This window comes from Macaca fascicularis, chromosome 15 (assembly GCF_037993035.2).
Source record: "Macaca fascicularis isolate 582-1 chromosome 15, T2T-MFA8v1.1".
Lineage (NCBI taxonomy): Eukaryota > Metazoa > Chordata > Mammalia > Primates > Cercopithecidae > Macaca > Macaca fascicularis.
In genome coordinates this window covers 90,627,560-90,645,538 of record NC_088389.1, presented here as the reverse complement: position 1 = coordinate 90,645,538, position 17,979 = coordinate 90,627,560, and the positions used below count along the sequence as shown (strand labels likewise).

The 17,979-nt window shown below is 38.5% G+C and overlaps 1 protein-coding gene across 50 annotated transcripts in view; it reads right to left on the bottom strand.

Annotated features, from left to right (window-relative positions):
* PTPRD (protein tyrosine phosphatase receptor type D) overlaps nt 1–17,979 on the bottom strand; it is a 545,821-nt gene that overhangs the window by 58,823 nt on the left and 469,019 nt on the right. For all 50 annotated transcript variants that reach the window (XM_074017470.1, XM_074017474.1, XM_074017485.1 and 47 more), the window contains 3 exons: nt 13,541–13,716; nt 843–962; nt 172–326 (listed from right to left, as the gene is read on the bottom strand). In XM_074017470.1, the coding sequence (XP_073873571.1) occupies nt 172–326; nt 843–962; nt 13,541–13,716 (451 nt within the window). The remainder of the gene's footprint in view (nt 1–171; nt 327–842; nt 963–13,540; nt 13,717–17,979) is intronic.

The following is a 17,979-nucleotide window of genomic DNA, read 5'->3' as shown; positions in this document are numbered from 1 at the left end:
TCCTATTGATGTTAGCATAGGCCTCATTTGACCAAAAGAGAGCTGTGTTATTTATGAAGGCATTTAGTATCCCAGAATGTCAAAAAGTTGCCAACACATCCAATGAGAAACAATTCAGCTTTCTGTTTCCTCAGAAACCTCCTGACTGCAAGTGAAACAAATGCTTCTTACCTGCAGTGCACAACCATCGGACCAGCATCGGGAGGGTTACAGGTTTTGACTCTACGTAAGAAAGCTAGAAAAGGTGTAGGGTGTTCTGGAACACCATGATCAGGCCAGGCGGTGAACTGGAATTGTCTCACTTCTCTCTTCTCACTTGAACCATTCTGTGAAATAGGAGTATCAGCTGAAATGCTGTTTTCCCAGCCTCAGGTGGTAACGATGAATAACAGGGAAGAGGTAATGCTAAAATGTGCTATTTTAATTCCTTTCTCCCACCCTATATCCTTTGGGAAGACACACTCTTTGGCGATATAAACCCCAAGCTATTTGTAAATGACAAATATTTGCGCAGGAAGACAAAATTCTTAGGTGAGAAGCATTACATTTTTCAGGTTTAACTACCAGGAGAGCTCCTATCACATTTTCCAGGAAGAACTAGTTCTTCTTCATCTATTCTTCATTGGCTGAAACTTTCACTCGGAGCAAGAGTTTTATATTTACTGATAAATCGCCAGACAAGAAGAAAAATGGCCGAGTGATAATGGAAGATTTATTTCATTCTTCACTGTTGCCATTGGGATCAAGATTTCAGTAAAGCCTTAAGAGATTTGATTTCTCAAAAGAAGCTTTCTTTAAACAATAGAGAGGGTAAAGGGAGGAGAACAAGATGAAAAGCAAACCTTGTAAAGTGCAAATGTTCGAACACAGTATGTGGCCAGCTCCACAGTATCGAGCAGCGTTACTTGAACCAGTCCGTGGGTTTCTGTGCCTCTGCTAGGCCAATACTGGTCACACTTCACCTACAAGAAACAAGTGACGCATTCAGGGCAAATGCTCATCCATTTCTCTATTAACACTGCTTTGAGTCGCTGTTGAAGGAAAACAGCTTTTCTGCATTTCGTTTTATGTTGATCTTTTACTGGCATGCATTTTTGTTATCCCAATATATGTAAATTACTGCTCTGATGCCAATATAAACCACATTTTTCAAACTGGTAGGAATACTAAACAGTAACAGATTCAATTTTCCTGGAGAAAAAATAAGCTGCAGATTGTTGTTGGGTAAAATACAGAGAGAGGGATTTGAAACTTCAGTGTGCTTGAAAAGAAAACAAATTTGTCCTGGGATAGACGTTATGAATCGCATCGGGAGGATGACACTTTGGCATTTAAACTACATGGTAAGATAGTTAGTGTTAATTCGTCAAGATATAAAAGGCATAAGGTTTTTCATCTTGAGCTATCACAACTTCCAAATATGCTTGTTTAAAGAAAAGTAGAAATAATTGGAAAATCTATCAACGTATAATAAACAACATAAGCATGCGCTTTTTTTTTTTAACACAAGATAAATGTTATTCGTATCCAAAGCAAATTAAACCTATAATGTCTACAGGAAAAAGAGCTGTCTGTTCTTTAAAAAGAGTCTCAGACGGTCATACACCAACAGTGCAAAGTTTAAATAATTTAAAATTCATTCAAGATGAATAATCTACAATTTCTATGTGGAGTGGAACAAAAGCACATAAAACGTATTCAACCCAATTAGTTTAACACACAACAAAGAATAATTCCAAGTCTGCAGTAAGCCTCAAATTTACTGAATGAGTCTGGTGGGCATTAAAAAGCATAATGAAAAATAACAAACACAGCACAATATTTTTGTAGTAACGCCATAGATCTCACTATATTTACCCTTTCTATCTCAGACTTTTTTTTTAATGGGAGTAATTCTTAGGAGAACCCAATTGAAATACATTTCTCTAGGTAAAGAAAGCTCCTAGCAGTAGTTTAAAATAGGGAATACACCTTTCTATTTGAAAAAGAAAGAAGAGAAAATCACAATCTTTGGATTTAAACAAAGGCAATAAAGCATTAGTATTAGAGACACTAGAAATTTTTTGGTCCAATAGAATTATTACATAATGATTTGCTTTTATGTTTAATATGAGTATTTGTAACATTCTGTGAATAATACTGTAATTTTCTCTTTCACAGAGATAGCATCTGCTCCTCTGAGAATTCGGGCTCTTTCCATGAAACAATTGGTCCTTCTAAGAAAGGGAGAGGTTTTAACCTGTACAGAATTTCCTAGACAAGACAAAAAAGAAACGCACTTTACAGCTATATACTAAGCTAGATATGAAATTCACAAGGTTTCATTTCTATGCCTTGATTTTAACTTTGAGACCACGCAAACATCACCTTTTTGATGAAAACAAACAAAAATTGTCCACAATAAGACAAAAATTTTACCGTAGTGAGATTTAAAAAATACTTTGTGTGTTTCCTAGTTGTACAAAATAGCCTTCTGTGTTTTTATTTCTATCATTTGCCCTAACTCAAAGAGATAACAACACAGGGAAATGAGAATTCTTGAAGGAGAATACTGACGTAGAGTGACCAGGCATGGGCATCTCTACATGTTCTTTCACCATAAGCTAAAACCCAGGTCACAGATGACATATTTAGCAAAAACTACCATCTGAATAGAACCAACACTACTTAAGCAGTCATGATTTAGATGAGAAAAAAAAAAAATCACAAAAATTATGCCAAAGGCTTTGTTTTAAACCATGAAATAGATGTCAAGTGGATGTCTCCCAGCAGAGGACAAAAGGAATTCTGGAGGCCTCATACTGTGGTATTCAAGAAGATGCCAACAATGTGTTGAGTTGAAGATTCAAGAAAGAAATTAAAATTCATCATTTAACAGTTTCAGCTGGACAGCAACCCTTTCAGTTAAAATAAACTAATGAAATCCCTGAGGACAAATATCACTATGATATGCACAAAACAGCACATTAATGCAACAAAATCATCTATACAGTCAGTTCATTGCACTGAACCAAATTCAATATAATTATATTTTAAAACTGGGACTTGATTACATTTAGACCTTCTCGTGAGGTAAGAAAAGGAGATGAAGGAAAGAATGAGAAGGCAACCTTCATACAACTTTTGGAAAAATGACTCTCCATCTACAAATCTTCTCCATTCCTAAGATGCAGGAAAAACTAAAATTATAGTAATCCTCACATTTCTAGTAATAAGTTTGAAACTGCAGCTATTATTGGCTTAGACTTTGACCCCTTTACAAAAAAAAAATACCACGGAGCATTACTATAAGGGGTAAACGCTGTGAAAATTTCTAGCTAAAAGAGGAAAAAAGTTGTTTTTGTACTCAATTTGAATAATGCACTTTAATCTTATTATTTACCAAAAGAAAAATAAATGTTTCAACTGCAAAAATCAGAAGCAATTTTTTAAAGCGGATATATTTAAATATTACCATTTTCTCTCAAGAAATATATCTCAAAAGGACCTTATGAAAAAGAAATATCCTAACGTATGTGGAAATGCACACACATGGCCTCAGCAGTGGGATCAGAAGCTTTCCCTGGGCTTATCTGAATAGCGACAGTAATACATTTTCCCCTTTGCTGGTGAGAACCTCAGCACTTCCTTTCTCCACCTCATTCTCTGAGTAGCCTGCACACCTTCATCTGATTTTGGAGGGCTAAATTTAAGGGCTCAGAGTTACTGACAAATATGATTTTAAGTCTCATTTTTTGCCATATGCTAAACATATGATTTCTGATTTCAGCATTAGGAAGCAAGTATGAAGTGTAGCGAGAAAAAAAAAAAGGACGACAATGGAAATATTTTTTCTTTCCTCATTAGCTAGTATAAAGGAACTGTCTCCATTTTCCTCTCTTAAAATGTTTTCCTTTGACAACAGCCCTTCCCCTACTCGATTTTCTTAAGAGAAAATCTCATAAGGTATTTCTAGAGAGAGTTACTATTTGTTAGGCTTCACACATAAAGCTGATTGTGAGACGAGAAATGAAGGCAGCTCCCTTTGAGTACCTAAGAACTAGAAGGCAGGAGTTACTGAATACAAATACTGTTTTTTGCCTTTTTCTATTGATTTAGAATGGATACAAGCGGCCTTCAGCACTGATTCATGGAAGGTCAGGCAGAGTCTCCCTGGATGCCTCGAAAATTGCTTCTCTGTTTCCAGGACCAAAGCCTAGTCGCCTCATCTGTAAAATGGGAAGAGTGTCTCCAGCATTATGGAGCTATTGTGGGGACTAAAATGATGCCCCTAAAACACTTAACCCTAATGGCTGGCACAAACAGGCATTCAACAAACACTAGCTATTATTGGTTATCAGTTTGATGACATTCTGGATTTTTGTGTGTGTCTGGTTGTTGTTATAAATTAACTAAATCAGTCTAAGCGTGAAAAAAAGAACATGTTATTAATTTCAGCAGATATTGGCTTAGGATTTTCTAGGTGCAAAGCAAGGTGTTAGCAGTTGTGGGGCACTGAGATGACATAAGACTCAGACCCTGCCCTCAACCCATCAGCCTTATTGACTTAAGTGGGGGTGATTTTAAACCTCCTAGTTCCTCAAATAGGTGGTTCTGAGATACCAAACAATTCTCTTAATCTATGTGGGCCCCAATCTCTTCTGAGAAGAGTATGTGTTCAACTCTGAGGTGGAAAAGAACAGCAGAAATTGTGACTCAAGCTGTGGTTTAGAAACATCACCCAGTAACTTTACTTGAAGCTTCAACTGAGACAGTTCAGAGTTGTGGCTAAATTTGGGGGAGGCATTTCTTTTTATTATCACAAAGTTATTACCCTTAAGTGAAGCTTTCATTTTTCTATAATTATGGAAAGAACAGGGTGACCATTGCTAAATTTATGCTATGGAATTCATTTATTTTACCTTTTTCATGACAAACTATCAAAATCAAGTTGATGGAATAATGAAACATATTTAAATGTATTTTTAAAAATCTTGTCATTGCAAATATTTGGTAGGAGCTGATCCATTAGGTCTGCTGACCATACTTTGGGAGAAGGACTCTCGTTCTAGGCTATTTTTATTCCCATAGAGCTTATCTTGGGAGTGCTCGGCATATTGTAGGCACTCAATGAGTGGTAGCCAACTTTATAATCAATTAACTGTGGTCTACATTGGCTTATTTTTAAATTGTCTAAAACTTTCTGAAAACAAAACCTCCTCATCTCAATTTAATAATGACTTACTGAGCATGGCAACATGGCAAGGCATCAGAATTCCAACTGTAACAAACTGATACCTCCAAAGAGTTGTAGCATTGCTAATCCAAAACCTATTTGCCACATGGTACTTTGAAAAGTCTGCTTTGGACCAGATTATTTAGCCAAAGAAAGACTTAGAATAGGCAATAAACGATACGTGGGGCACCATAACTGTTGCTAAAAGTGACTGTAAATTCGTACCTGGTAAGTTTGGGCAGAGTGGTTGTTCAAGCATTAGTATTCTGTAACGAATGGACAAGCAGGCTAACTTTAGATAACACAAGTCAAAGTTATTTTTGGGAGTAAGGAAATGTTGGTACCCTTTTGCCAATACCCATTGAATGAGGGAGACTATAATAAAGGAGAGTTTTAGATAAATATCAGAAATTTTAGTGGGCAGAAAAATTAAATGCTGAACTATTTATTTCTACAGGTTATAGTAACTATTCTGGAAATTTTTAAGACCAGATTGAATACTTGATTTTCCATAATAAGGACAGAGAGCATCTCAGTGATTCTCTTTTAACAACAGTGTAGTTCTCTGCACTCAATCAATATTTGGCTATATCTATTCCCAACTGGCAGTCAGTCTGGTTTGTGTATTCCCCCATTTTATTATATCTTTACTAACACTAATTAGTGGAGGACAAAGAGGCAGTACAATATTTGAAATGAGAGTGATATTAAAGCATTTGACCACCAGTGCAGCTTTTCATATATACAGCCATAAAGTTGAAAAATACTATTCTCAAAATAAACCAAATTACATATCATAAAATTGCTTACCAGTTCATTGAACCATTTGCACACTTTCCTAACTGCTTATTAATTTTTAAAAAGTTATTCCCTTTTGTTTGATGTGTCTGCCAGAAGTTGACATAGGGAGCTGCCGTAAACTTTTCCAATGACTTTCCCCATTAAATTGAAAGTCATTAAGTCTCAAGTTTCTGGCACCTTGTCCTAACCAGAGCAGAACTGTGTGAGGTGCCTCTTTCTCATGGCCAAGTAGCACTTTGATATCAGCTCTTCCCACATGAGGTGAGTCCTCAGAGTACCCACCTCAGACATAATCACTCCTGAGGAGCACCTGGGTGCCCCACAAAGCCCTACAGCCACCTCTGCTTCTGCCTTGGTCTGCCCAGCAGTTGCTTTTCACTCCAGTGTCACCTCTTCCAAACAATATCACTGGATGACTCAGTGTTTCAATAAAAATATAATTCATAGGTACAAGTCAGTATTAATGCAGTTCAATATTTTAACAACCAGTACAACTATGTTGGGTATTTACCAGTTGAACATCAGCCTTTCCAGACATTCTGCTGATAAACAATAGAGAAAAACCAAACATTGGATCCTAAAAACTAGTAAACAGAGATTAATACATACTTCTGAAAACCTTAGAAATGAGACCTAATCCAGCACAGAAGAACCACAGACATGAATGCAGAGAATGAGAGAGGCTTTGTACAAAGTCATCAGGAGCAAAGTTGCATCTCCTTCCCCCATTCCAGCTCTTTACTCAGGCCATGAGGACTCTAACTGGCTTTAAGAGGAATGCTTTGAGCCAGAATCTGTCGGTTGCCTTTCTAAGTAGAGCAGTTGGGGTGGGGAAAGAAGGTAGATAGTCCAGAAAGCTAACAAACAGCAAGAAATTGGTGGGATTCTTTCTCTTTTATCTGACACTGTGTCTGCTGACAAGAGAAAACCAAGAGTGTGGAACTTGCTAGATAAGGACCCCAACATCCTTTAGATTGCCAACACGAGCATCATTCTTTTTGTTGCCAGCGTCCTATTTACATTAAGTATCCACCACTTTCAAAACAATCCCATACATCATGCAGACTCCAAAGGCAATGTTTGTGCTGCTGGTCCTAAAGTTGCTTAAAGAAAAAAGCCGTTTCTGTTGCCCTAGATAGGCAGCGCTTTAGGCTACAGTTTGAGAAATTAAATGTTCACGGCCTTTGGCGCTTCCAGTTCCATTTGGAAAAGGACACAGACCTGGCATTTGGAAAGCACTTGCTCTCCATTAAACTTACCGAACCTTGACAAACCCGAAGGGCCAAGAATTAGTCTGCCACTGGCCAAGGCTGGGCTTTCCAAAACCGATAACAGCAATGAAAACAATAGCACTGCCATTTATAATCTTCAATGGGATTTTGTCAAATTTTAACCCAAAAGGATCTCACAATCTGAAAAGAATCTCAAGCTTTGTTTTATAGGAAAAGAAAAAATGTTTGAGCACAATCTCTTTTTTCTGCTGCTTCATGCTCAGAATTGCCCTCTTAGCCACAGAACAAAATGTGAATATGTCTCCATCTCACCTTCACTTTGTGCTAGGGGAAGTTTACTAAGGTGACATTCAAGGACTGGGGAAGACATAGGAGGAGGAGTGAGTGGTCATTAGGTCAGAAGTGTTCCACCAGCCAAATGTCAAGTTCTCTAAACTGTTAACAAAATGAAGTTAACACCAGCCTAGTCCCTTTGGCCCTGACAGCATCTAACCTCCATTCTTTGGCACAAACCACAAAATTTAGTAGGGCAGGAATTTTCCCATTTTTTGGCCTAAGATACAAGTAAAGTCACGATGCACAAAACTTTTGATCTGCTTTACTAATGTATGGCATCATCTGGTTTGTATGATTCCCTATTTGGAAACAGAAAATGGGACTTAAGATAGCTTGGAAACCAAGAATAGAATTTTTCACTTCTAGCCCTATATTTTCACTACTAATTGACACAACTCACACTGGATTACAATCAAAATCATGACCCATTTGTTAAGTGTCAAAATTTCACTCCCCACCTCCAACATTTATAATATTAAGTACATTTACAAACCTCTCTAAGTGAATCAACCCCCACTATAAAGCTTGCAAGGCAAGATAAATAATGAGTCTCTACTATGGGCAAAGAATGAAGGCAGACTGTAGAGGTGAAATGAAAGTCAGATATACTCTAACCCTGAGTAAGCCTTTCAACTTCTAACACTAATCAGGGTTACTCAAGAACTTTCTAAGCATGAGGTTGATACATTCCCTCTGTGTTCTGTATTTCAAGATGGAAGACAGAGTAAGAGAGAAACAGTCAAGAGGAGATAGATGAAGGGAAAAAGGTGAACGATCACACACTAAATAATAATTTAATATACACCTTAAAAAGCAGACAAATCCTACCTCATAGATGCCAATTCTGCAAGCAAGGCTGCCAATCATGTGCCCCAGTCATCCACAAATAATATCCTTGTAGTGGAAATCCCAGCTGTATACATTTTACTTTCCCTACAAAGTGCTTCATTTTTTCCAAACATTTTCCTCCTTCCATGTGGTTGCCCAGACCAATTCATGTGCTTATTGGCATGTTATGAAACATGGAAACAATTAGAAACCACATTCTAGGGCACTATAATGACTTGCTACAGAATCAATGGACTACGCAAAACTTGAGAGGATTTGGCAATAAAGATGGAAACTGGGGGGAAAAAAAACCCACTAACAGTATTTCATATTACACAGTACATTCTACAACAGCTTTAAACTGATCTGTGTGTTTCAGGCAGCAGTCATGCTTTCCCTTCAGAATCTCCAGCTTCTATCATTGTTTTTAGTTTTAGTTTTTGTCGTTGTTTTGAGATGGAGTTTCACTCTTGTTGCCCAGGCTCGAGTACAATGGTGCAATCTTGGCCCACCACAACCTCTGCCTCCCAGGTTCAAGCGATTCTCCTGCTTCAGCCTCCAGAGTAGCTGGGATTCCAGGTGTGTGACACTATGCCTGGCCAATTTTGTATTTTTAGTAGAGATGGGGTTTCTCCATGTTGGTCAGGTTGGTCTCGAACTCCTGACCTCAGGTGATCTGCCCCCCTTGGCCTCCCAAAATGCTGAGATTACAGGCGTGAGCCGCTGCACCCGGCCCATTGTTTTTTTATTTCTTTATATACCCTAATGAAACTCATATGAAATATTCAACTTATACTTTTCCTTCAGGGTCGATAGCTGAACGTATACAACAGGCAAAAAGTCCTCTCAGTTAAGTCTGGAATTCTTTAAAGGCCACATTTGAAGGGAAGTAATAACATTTGAAAATCAAAGAACTCTTGTTTTCAAATAATCAACTTAAGTCCTAAGTCATACTTCACACTTACAAGGGTTTCTTTAGCCATGCAAATACTAAGAATGATCAGTGCTCAAAACAGATGCTAGTGAAACTTCTAACACCTGCTAAGGAACCCAGCAGCCTTTTGTCTCAGTCAGCTGTTCTAACCCACCAAAGGTATTAATACAAGCGCTGTTGATAAACCTCAGACCTGAGTGACAACTTAAGAATGAGCCAGTCAGGCACGGGATGGCTCAAGCCTGTAATCCAAACACTTTGGGGGGCCAAGGTGGAAGGACTGCTTCAGGCCAGGAGTTTGAGACCAGCCTAGGCAAAAAAGTGAGAGTCTGTCTCTGCAAAAGAATTAAAAATTAGCTGGGGGTGGTGCTGTGCACCTGTAGTCCCTGCTGTTCAGGCAGGATTGCTTGAGTCCAGAAATTTTAGATTACAATGAGCTATGATCACACCACTGCACTGTAGCCTGGACAACAGAGTAAGACTCTGTCTCTAAAAGAAAAACAAAAACAAGTGAACCAGGCTGTGGCAAAACAGAAAGCTTGAAAAGAGAGATGGGCTCTAAGGCAGGAGAATTCTCTAGCACCATAAAATAACCAAAAAAGAGGAGAGGGAATGTAAAACTGAACCATAAGGAAACGTATCTTCAGTGGCACTTATCACTACATGTAACCCATGTCTATATAACTTATGATTTTCATGTTGTGTTATTGTCAATGCAGCAGCCAGAATGTTCTATTTTGGTCTGTTCCCTGGCTGATCACTACTCTGGAGATCCTGTTCTAGGGGAAAGCAAGTGGAAAAGAATCCAGTGGTCTGAGCTCCACTCTTCTCTTGACTAAAATGCATGGGTGTGCCACACCGGGAAACGTGGGCACAATTAACCATATTCAGTGACATGGAGAGGTTGGTCAGGATTCATCGTCAACCACAGAGAAACAAACTCTTTTCATTTGGCAACAAAGAGTGAATTATTTGGAGGCTATCTTTTGGGGAAACTGAAGTTGTCACTGTAAAGCCCCCAACTGCTTTACCAAACAATACCATTTAAGAATCACTGAGCCACTTGGCCAGATCCTTTATCTCAGTCAATACCCACAATAACCCTTCCACATAATCCAAAAAAGGAAAAATGAGAATTTGAGGAGTCAAGTAAACTCGCTCATTCTCACACAGCTAGGGGCAAGAGTTGGTATTTGAACTCAGACATCTGACTGCAAAGTGCCCTACTTGGAATTGTCCTGTAGCTGTCCTGTCTCATGGTGGTATCCCCATGCGGTCTTGTGTAATATCAAGCTATCTTCTCTTTCCTTTTCTCCTCTCTTCCTTGCTGCAAATCTATGGTCAGCGGCAGTCTAGCATACTTCTAATTCACAGAAGCATTTACAACACACACACATATTTTCTTCATGTACCATGGGAATGAATATTATTTTAAGAACCTGAGCCTTAATCTAAATAATGACATTTCAAGCTTCAGCTCTTGGAGAGGTAATTTGTTTACAGTACCTGGACCACCTCCCTTTATGAGGAAGACTGGTGCCACTTCCCTTCATAGGGCCAGGCTAGTTCCAACGTTTGCTTTGAAGTTGGCTGCTGGGAATTGAGAATTCAATGAGTCCCAAGGTCAGCCCACAGAACCCACCACGTTCCTAAAGTCTGGAGGTATAGATTTCACTAACGGCTCACCCCTATTTATAACACTGTTTTTATAGTGAAAGTCAATTCAAGCTCTTATTTGGGAATCCAGGAATGCCTCTTCCCCTTTCTTCCTGCTACTTTAGGTAAAAGAGCAACTGGATAGGGAAAGGGTGAGATCGGACTGATGGGAGGGAGGCAGATGGAAAAGCAGATGAGATAATAGTAAGCTCCATTGCTTTGTTAAATCTCTCCAGGACATTTGGTCAGTTAGTCCCAAGTGTTCTAGACTGGAGAACAAAGGACTTTTGGGCCTTGGGGGCCAGGGCTCATACGTATTGTCAGATTGATGGCGGCTGAGACTACCCAACCGCCTATTGGCTTATGCAGGTCATCACAAATCTGGGTACAGGCTGAACCACCACAGAATAAAAATCACAAGACAGCATTTTAATTGGCCTCCTTAGGCCATTTAACAAAGGAGAAAGCTAACTTCCAAGAGCAAAGAGTAATTAATGAAGGGAGCAAACAGAGGTTCATTTAGTAACTTCCAAATAAGTTCCTCTGGCTGAGGGGGGTTGCAGGAGAAGGTAGCCTGCAACAGAAAGATAAACTGTAGGTATTTAAGTCACAATGCCTTCGCCAAGAACTGCTCATTACCATCAGATGTTGCAGTGGCAGTGGGGCCAGTTAGAACTAACTTCATTATTAGAAGCAATTAGGGAGAAAAGGGGCAGAATTTCATTTGATTATTTCAAAACAAGTTTCTGTGCACAGTTTAATGAAGGCCTGCAGTGTCAAGATAAAATGTGTGTTTTACTGAAAACAGCTTTTGCAAATGACTGCTTGTTACCAGCAGTTATCTCCAGGCAGAACAGACTGGGTAGGTTGGATTACATGCATGCCGTAATATAATAGTTCAGCTGTCTCAGCTTCACAGAAGTGTCAACAGGCAGTATGGCTTGATGGTGAAGCACGTGTGTTCTGGAGCCAGACGGTCTGTCTTCAATTCCTATCCCTGACCTTGGTAACTGGATGACCTTGGGCAAAGCTTCTGTAATTTTCTGGGCCCCATTGTACTCATATGGAAACTGGAGGTCATAGTAGTGTTTCTTGAAAAGGGCTGTTTTGAAATATCAATGCATCTAATATGTTAGACATTATTATAGTTATTAACTATGATATCCAAGATCGCTTGGAGGGGAAGCTGTTTTTAAGGAAACTGCTTGCTACATAGGAGTTACCTTAAGTACAAATCGGTAACAGATCCATTTACATCTTTTGAATGGGGTTTGCATGTAAAGTATGACAGATATTTGTCTTCAGCGTCATTTTTATCTTAATTCCCATTTTAGACAATATGTCAACATCTCTATACAATTCAGATGTTTTGAAATGATCTAATTGCTTTTCAATTTTGCTAAACCAACCATTTATCACTGCTTTCGATTTCCCACCTTTGAGGTTACAGTTGTGGCTTTTTAGTATTTTTCTATCTGAGCTTTTCCCTTATAAATCTCTTGGGCAGCTTTTAAATTGTCCCTCATATACATACCCAGGCTTAGAGAAACCGCCATGTGTTGAGCTTAGAAGAACATTACAGAACCTCAACTCTCACACAGTAAATGGGGAATCAGGCTCTCTTCCTTATAAATATCCTTTTTGAGACTACTATAACCACAGTAAAAGAGACCTCTCATTTGTGGTTTACAAATTCTGTCTTGAATGTCCCCATTCTTCAATGAAAGTATCTGCTATCTTCAATGAAGTTTCAGAGATCCCTTCATTAATTTCTCAAGGTTAAAGGTTGACTTTCTTCAGATGCTACAATATGTACACATGTCCTCAGGGATACGGTACACTGCTTACCCAGTATTTTTTAGTCCTTCAAAACAACAGCATTTAACTAATGTGCCATGCACCATAATATTGGATCCATATGATGAATAAAACTCTTTTCTTGGACCTTACCAAGCAATGACTCCATTATTAAAATCTACTCATTTTGGAGAAGTTTAAACTAGCAAAACGCCCTCTATGCATTTATGTGTTTTCTCAGCCGTGTATTCAGCCACATCATTTTTCCAGCTGCCCTGACTTAATTTATACTAATGTGAATAATTTAAGCAAGAGCCTCTTTCACAGAATTTAAGTCTTACGTTGCAGATTATAAGAAAGAAAAAGTTGAAAACAGTGGAAGTACATATTGGTGGGATTCTCCCCAAAGCCCGTGCGTTCTTGTTCAATGGTGTTTTTGAAAGAGGTTCAAGTTAATATTTATTTTATCTAATGAAGTTGTCTATTCCCGTGAATATTCCTTTTTTTTTTTTTCCTTTTAGCAACCATACACATCATAACATGGGAGAATTTCTTTTTTGAAAAGACTCAGAGGAGTTTTAAAGAATGGTTTAATTAGAGTTGTTGATGCCCATTCATAATTAGTATCTGTTAGAAAGTTAAGCCTTAGGGAAAGGTTACATTCTGAACAGAATAAAATATGCAACATAGGGACTCTGAGGGAAAAGTTTTAAAATGAAAGAGGTGGATACTTATTCTTACCCTTGATCTTTCTTCTAGTTTTGTCATCATGACAACTGTGGCACTCCGTTGTTCCCATATCATTCTCCAAAAGTCCCCAAATGTTTCGGGGAGAGATCCCTGTGTTGCAATATAGGCATTTTGTTTCCTATAGCCATCTATGTAGTTGGCATTCACATAGTCACTTCCTGGGATCCCTGGAAAACAAGGAGTGTTATTTAACCAGGTGAGCACATCACAAGAGGAAATAGCCTGGGACATGACCTAATGGCAGTGTTATCTTATTGTTCCACCGTACACTAGAGGAGTCGCAATATATTGAAGGTCGGGTTTTAAGCAAGATTAAAAAAAAAAAAGGTCCTATTAGAACCATCATGTAAAAAAAATGTATTGAAAAAAAGTGTCAGGTCTTCATAATATGACAAAGAAAAAATACAATAGATGGTCCATAGAACGACTTTTCTTTCACTGGTTGTTGGTTTTCTCTGTTGCACTGGCAAGGAAATAGTTTGCAAAGAATAATAAACAATCTGGTAACATTCCTCATCCATGTGCTTCCCAGACAAAAACTAGATAAAAGAATGCCTGAGTCTGAAAATACAAAATAGGGTGGAACACACCATAATAGTGAAAAATTCTTTGTAGATTTAGTTAACAGGAAACTTATATATAAAGCCATTTAATATTTACAACAACTCTGCAGTAAGTTCTGTCATGAGTCCTGTCAAGCAAGCTGCTCAAACTGGAGTCAGGTTTAATCATAGGCTACTCATACGTGTCTTGACCTCTGTAAAGTATTGCTTCTCATTTAAAACTCATGATTTGTTGTAAGCAGCACATGAACTTCTTGGATTACGAAAACTGCCTCCTAATTGGATGTCGAACTTCTACTTTTGTCCTCTCCAGTTTGTTCTCTATCTAACATGAGAGCAATTTGAAAAAATTTATTTCAGACACTGTAACTTCTTCAAACCCAACAATGGCTTCCCCTTATACTTCAAATAAAATCCAAACTCTGAACATCACTTACAAAGCTCTGCCACTTCCCAGACTCATCTCATTCCACTCACCTGCTTGCCTTTAAAACTCTAGACACTGGCCTGCTTCAATGATTAGAAAACATTTATTTCCCCCCTTAGTGCAATCCACATCCTAGAATATACTCTGTCTCCTTCCCATCATAAAACACCCAGCCTCCATCCCAGAAGGCCTGCCCTGGAGTATCCTGAGACATCAGAACTCCCTTGACAGCCCTTTTATACTACTGATTACAGGTTGTAATTATATATTTACTTGTTTGTTAATTTACTTATTGCCTGTTTTGACCACGTCTCTTTTATTCACCTTTGCTACCCTAGTGACAAAAAAAGAGTAAATAATTTGCCCCAGTTCCAACATGTAATCAGTAGCAGAAATGTAATTTAATGTAGATATTATGATTAAAACCCCAGTTTTCCATCAGCACGTGCCTTTAAGGAAGATAGAGGCAAATTTGAGCTTCTTCCAAGTAGAGTAGCCACAGTTATTAAGGGAATCAAAGCTACTCCATATGAGAAAGAATGGATATTATAGCCTAGCAAAGGAAAGGGTAGGAATTGGGATGAGAGCTGCCTGTGAGAAGAAGAGAGGTTTAGATTTACTCTGTTGAGTTCCAAGTTTTAAATTCTGAAAGATGTAACTACAGAAACAATAAAGCATTTTCAACTGGTCAGAATCAAAAAGGGAGTTAAGTTTCCCTGGAAGGTCATGAGCTCGTTATCTGTAGGGGGGAATAAGCACTTTAGAGGAATATCAGCATGATATGGGAGGTACACTAGAACTTGTGCATGATCCCTTCTACCCTGGGAAATATGAGTCTTGGAATCATAGGGTAACCATTTTTTTCCCTTATAATGAAACATATGTTCCCAAGCTAAAATTGTTATATTTCACTGATTGCCACTTGCAATGACTTTGACTGCTTTTCTGATTCCAGTTGTAAAGTTGATCCTCTCAAGAAAGGTAATAAAAGTCAGATGGAAACTACTGCACTCTGAGATGAACACATGGATATGAAATACCACCAGCATTAGCTGAAAAGCCTTTTGAGCAAAACTTGAAATGCATGGTTGGTTGTAACATTATTCATCTATTACAGCTACTCAAGAAGCAGTTGGGGTTTTGGCAGCCCTTTGTTGATAAAGATCCTATTCCTCCCCAACACCAGATTACTGTAGATTCAAATGACGGGTTAAATAAAATTCTCAGGTTACAAACACTGGGACGTACACACATCTTACATATCCATAGGATTTGGTTCTGAGCCAAGAATGAATCCATCTAACAGGAAAAACCCACTTCCAAAATTTTAATTTAGCAGTTAGCAACATTAAAGAATTGATTAAAAGGATTCTGGCTAAGGGCCTCACTCAGCTGCCAATATACAGAAAACTTTTTTCCAAGAAAAATCAGAATGGAGAAATCTGGGCTAAATGACTCAGAAGATTCATCAACTGGGCCCTGCGCCACATCGCCCCTTATCAAGGAAAGCAAATGTGTCTGAACAACGCATCTGAGGACGGAGAAGATGCACACGAGAATCATTCCTAAAGACAGGGAATCAGACCCATCCAATTCTCTTTGCAAAAAAATGTTAATCAGTTAATATGTAATGAATTGGGTTTTTTTTGCATACTGCTCAATTTTGAATAATTCTTTTTTGTTTTACAAGAAGGGGGTAGGCTGCTACTGAATAATGATTGCACTTCCCAGGATAAGAATACAAAAATGTTGCCTTAAGACTACTAGGCACCAGGAATCAATACTATCACTAAATGCATTAAGAATTTAGGAATTGGGCAAAGTATGGTAGTTCATGCCTGTAATCCCCACACTTTGAGAGGCTGAGGCAGAAGGATCACTTGAGCCCAGGAGTTTGAGCCAGCCTGAGCAACATGGTGAGACCCTGTCTCTACAAAAAATAAAAATAAAAAATTAGGCTGGCGTGGTGGCTCATGTCTATAATTCCAACACTTTGGGGAGGCTGAGGTAGGAAGATTTCTTGAGAACAGGACATGACAAGCCTGGGCAACATGGTAAAGAGACCCTGTCTCTACAAAAAACTAAAAACTTGGCTGGATGTGGTGATGCATGCCTGTAGTCCCAGCTACCTGGGAGCCTGAGGTGGGAGGATCATTTGAGTCCAGGAAGTCAAGGCTGCAGTGAGCCATGACTGCACCACCACACTTCAGCCTGGGCGACAGAGCAAGATACTCTGTCTCAATAAACGAGAAAGAATGAATATTTTGAAAAAGAGGTAATTGAAAACAAAATCAAATACCTGGTAGAGCAAATTATCAAGCCAATATTTTATATCCTGAAAATAATGCTGAGGTTCCTCTTATATTTTGATACCTATTTGTAAGAAGGTAGTACATGGAATGAAATCTCCTTCTGGCAAATCTCTTTACCCACTCTGGTGAAAAGACATTTCAGGTAAGTTCTCTCTCACAGGTCCTCTGCAATGTGGAGACATGAGAGATGGCTATGTTCTCCAGAAGCTCTAAGATATAATGAGTACTGTATTTATACAACCCAATATAACGCACTGTGCAGAAAGATGAAAGAGAAAAAATTTTAGAAAGGATGGTGGCTTGTCCTAAAAATATTAACCCCAGATTGGAAGCTAAAGTTAATCAGCAGTCCATTTCAAGTAGATGAGACTCTGGTTTTTAATGTGACATATTTAGAAAGACTTTTCAACCAACACTGTGAAAATAAACAATATGCTTCTTTCCAAATGTTTTGGTGCCATGAAATGCTTCTTCAGTAGTTCTTGATTAGGATGTTTCTGCTGGGAGGCCGGATCTAACATTATTTCACTTTTTGGGGGTGACTTTCTCTAAGTAGTACATATTTGTTTATTTAATTTTCAATTCCCTGCCTTTTCCAAAAAATGATTTGCTTCTGCTAATGCAACATTAATCACAGTGCACTTCTAATCCAAGAGAAGGGTGTGAGAATTAATTTAATTCCTTTGGGGTTACGAAGCATGGAAATATAACTTGAAATGTAGTACTGGAAAAAAGAAAAAAGAAAAAGAAATGTAGTACGGAAAGAGTATAGAATTATTACAAATTAGGTGATTGCTTTTCATTCTTGGAGTCACGGAGACCCTCCTCCAATACTAGAATAACAGTGTTTGATTTGCTTTTTGGGTTTTCTGTTTGTTTTTTGGTTGGGGAATGAGTTTTTAAAACAACAGGACCATGCAAAGATGTTTGCCTTCTGCTCGTCATAGGCAAAATCTTAGAACACACTGGCCCTGCTGCAGGAACTCTCTTGGAGTCAGTTGGTCCTAGTGTCTTTGTTTAAGAACAGCTTACCTCCAAGACTGGTTCTTTCCTAGGAGTCCATGGCTCTACTGCATTTATAAAACGGAGTGGGTTTTCATGATTTCTCATGCACTGTTTCATGCACAT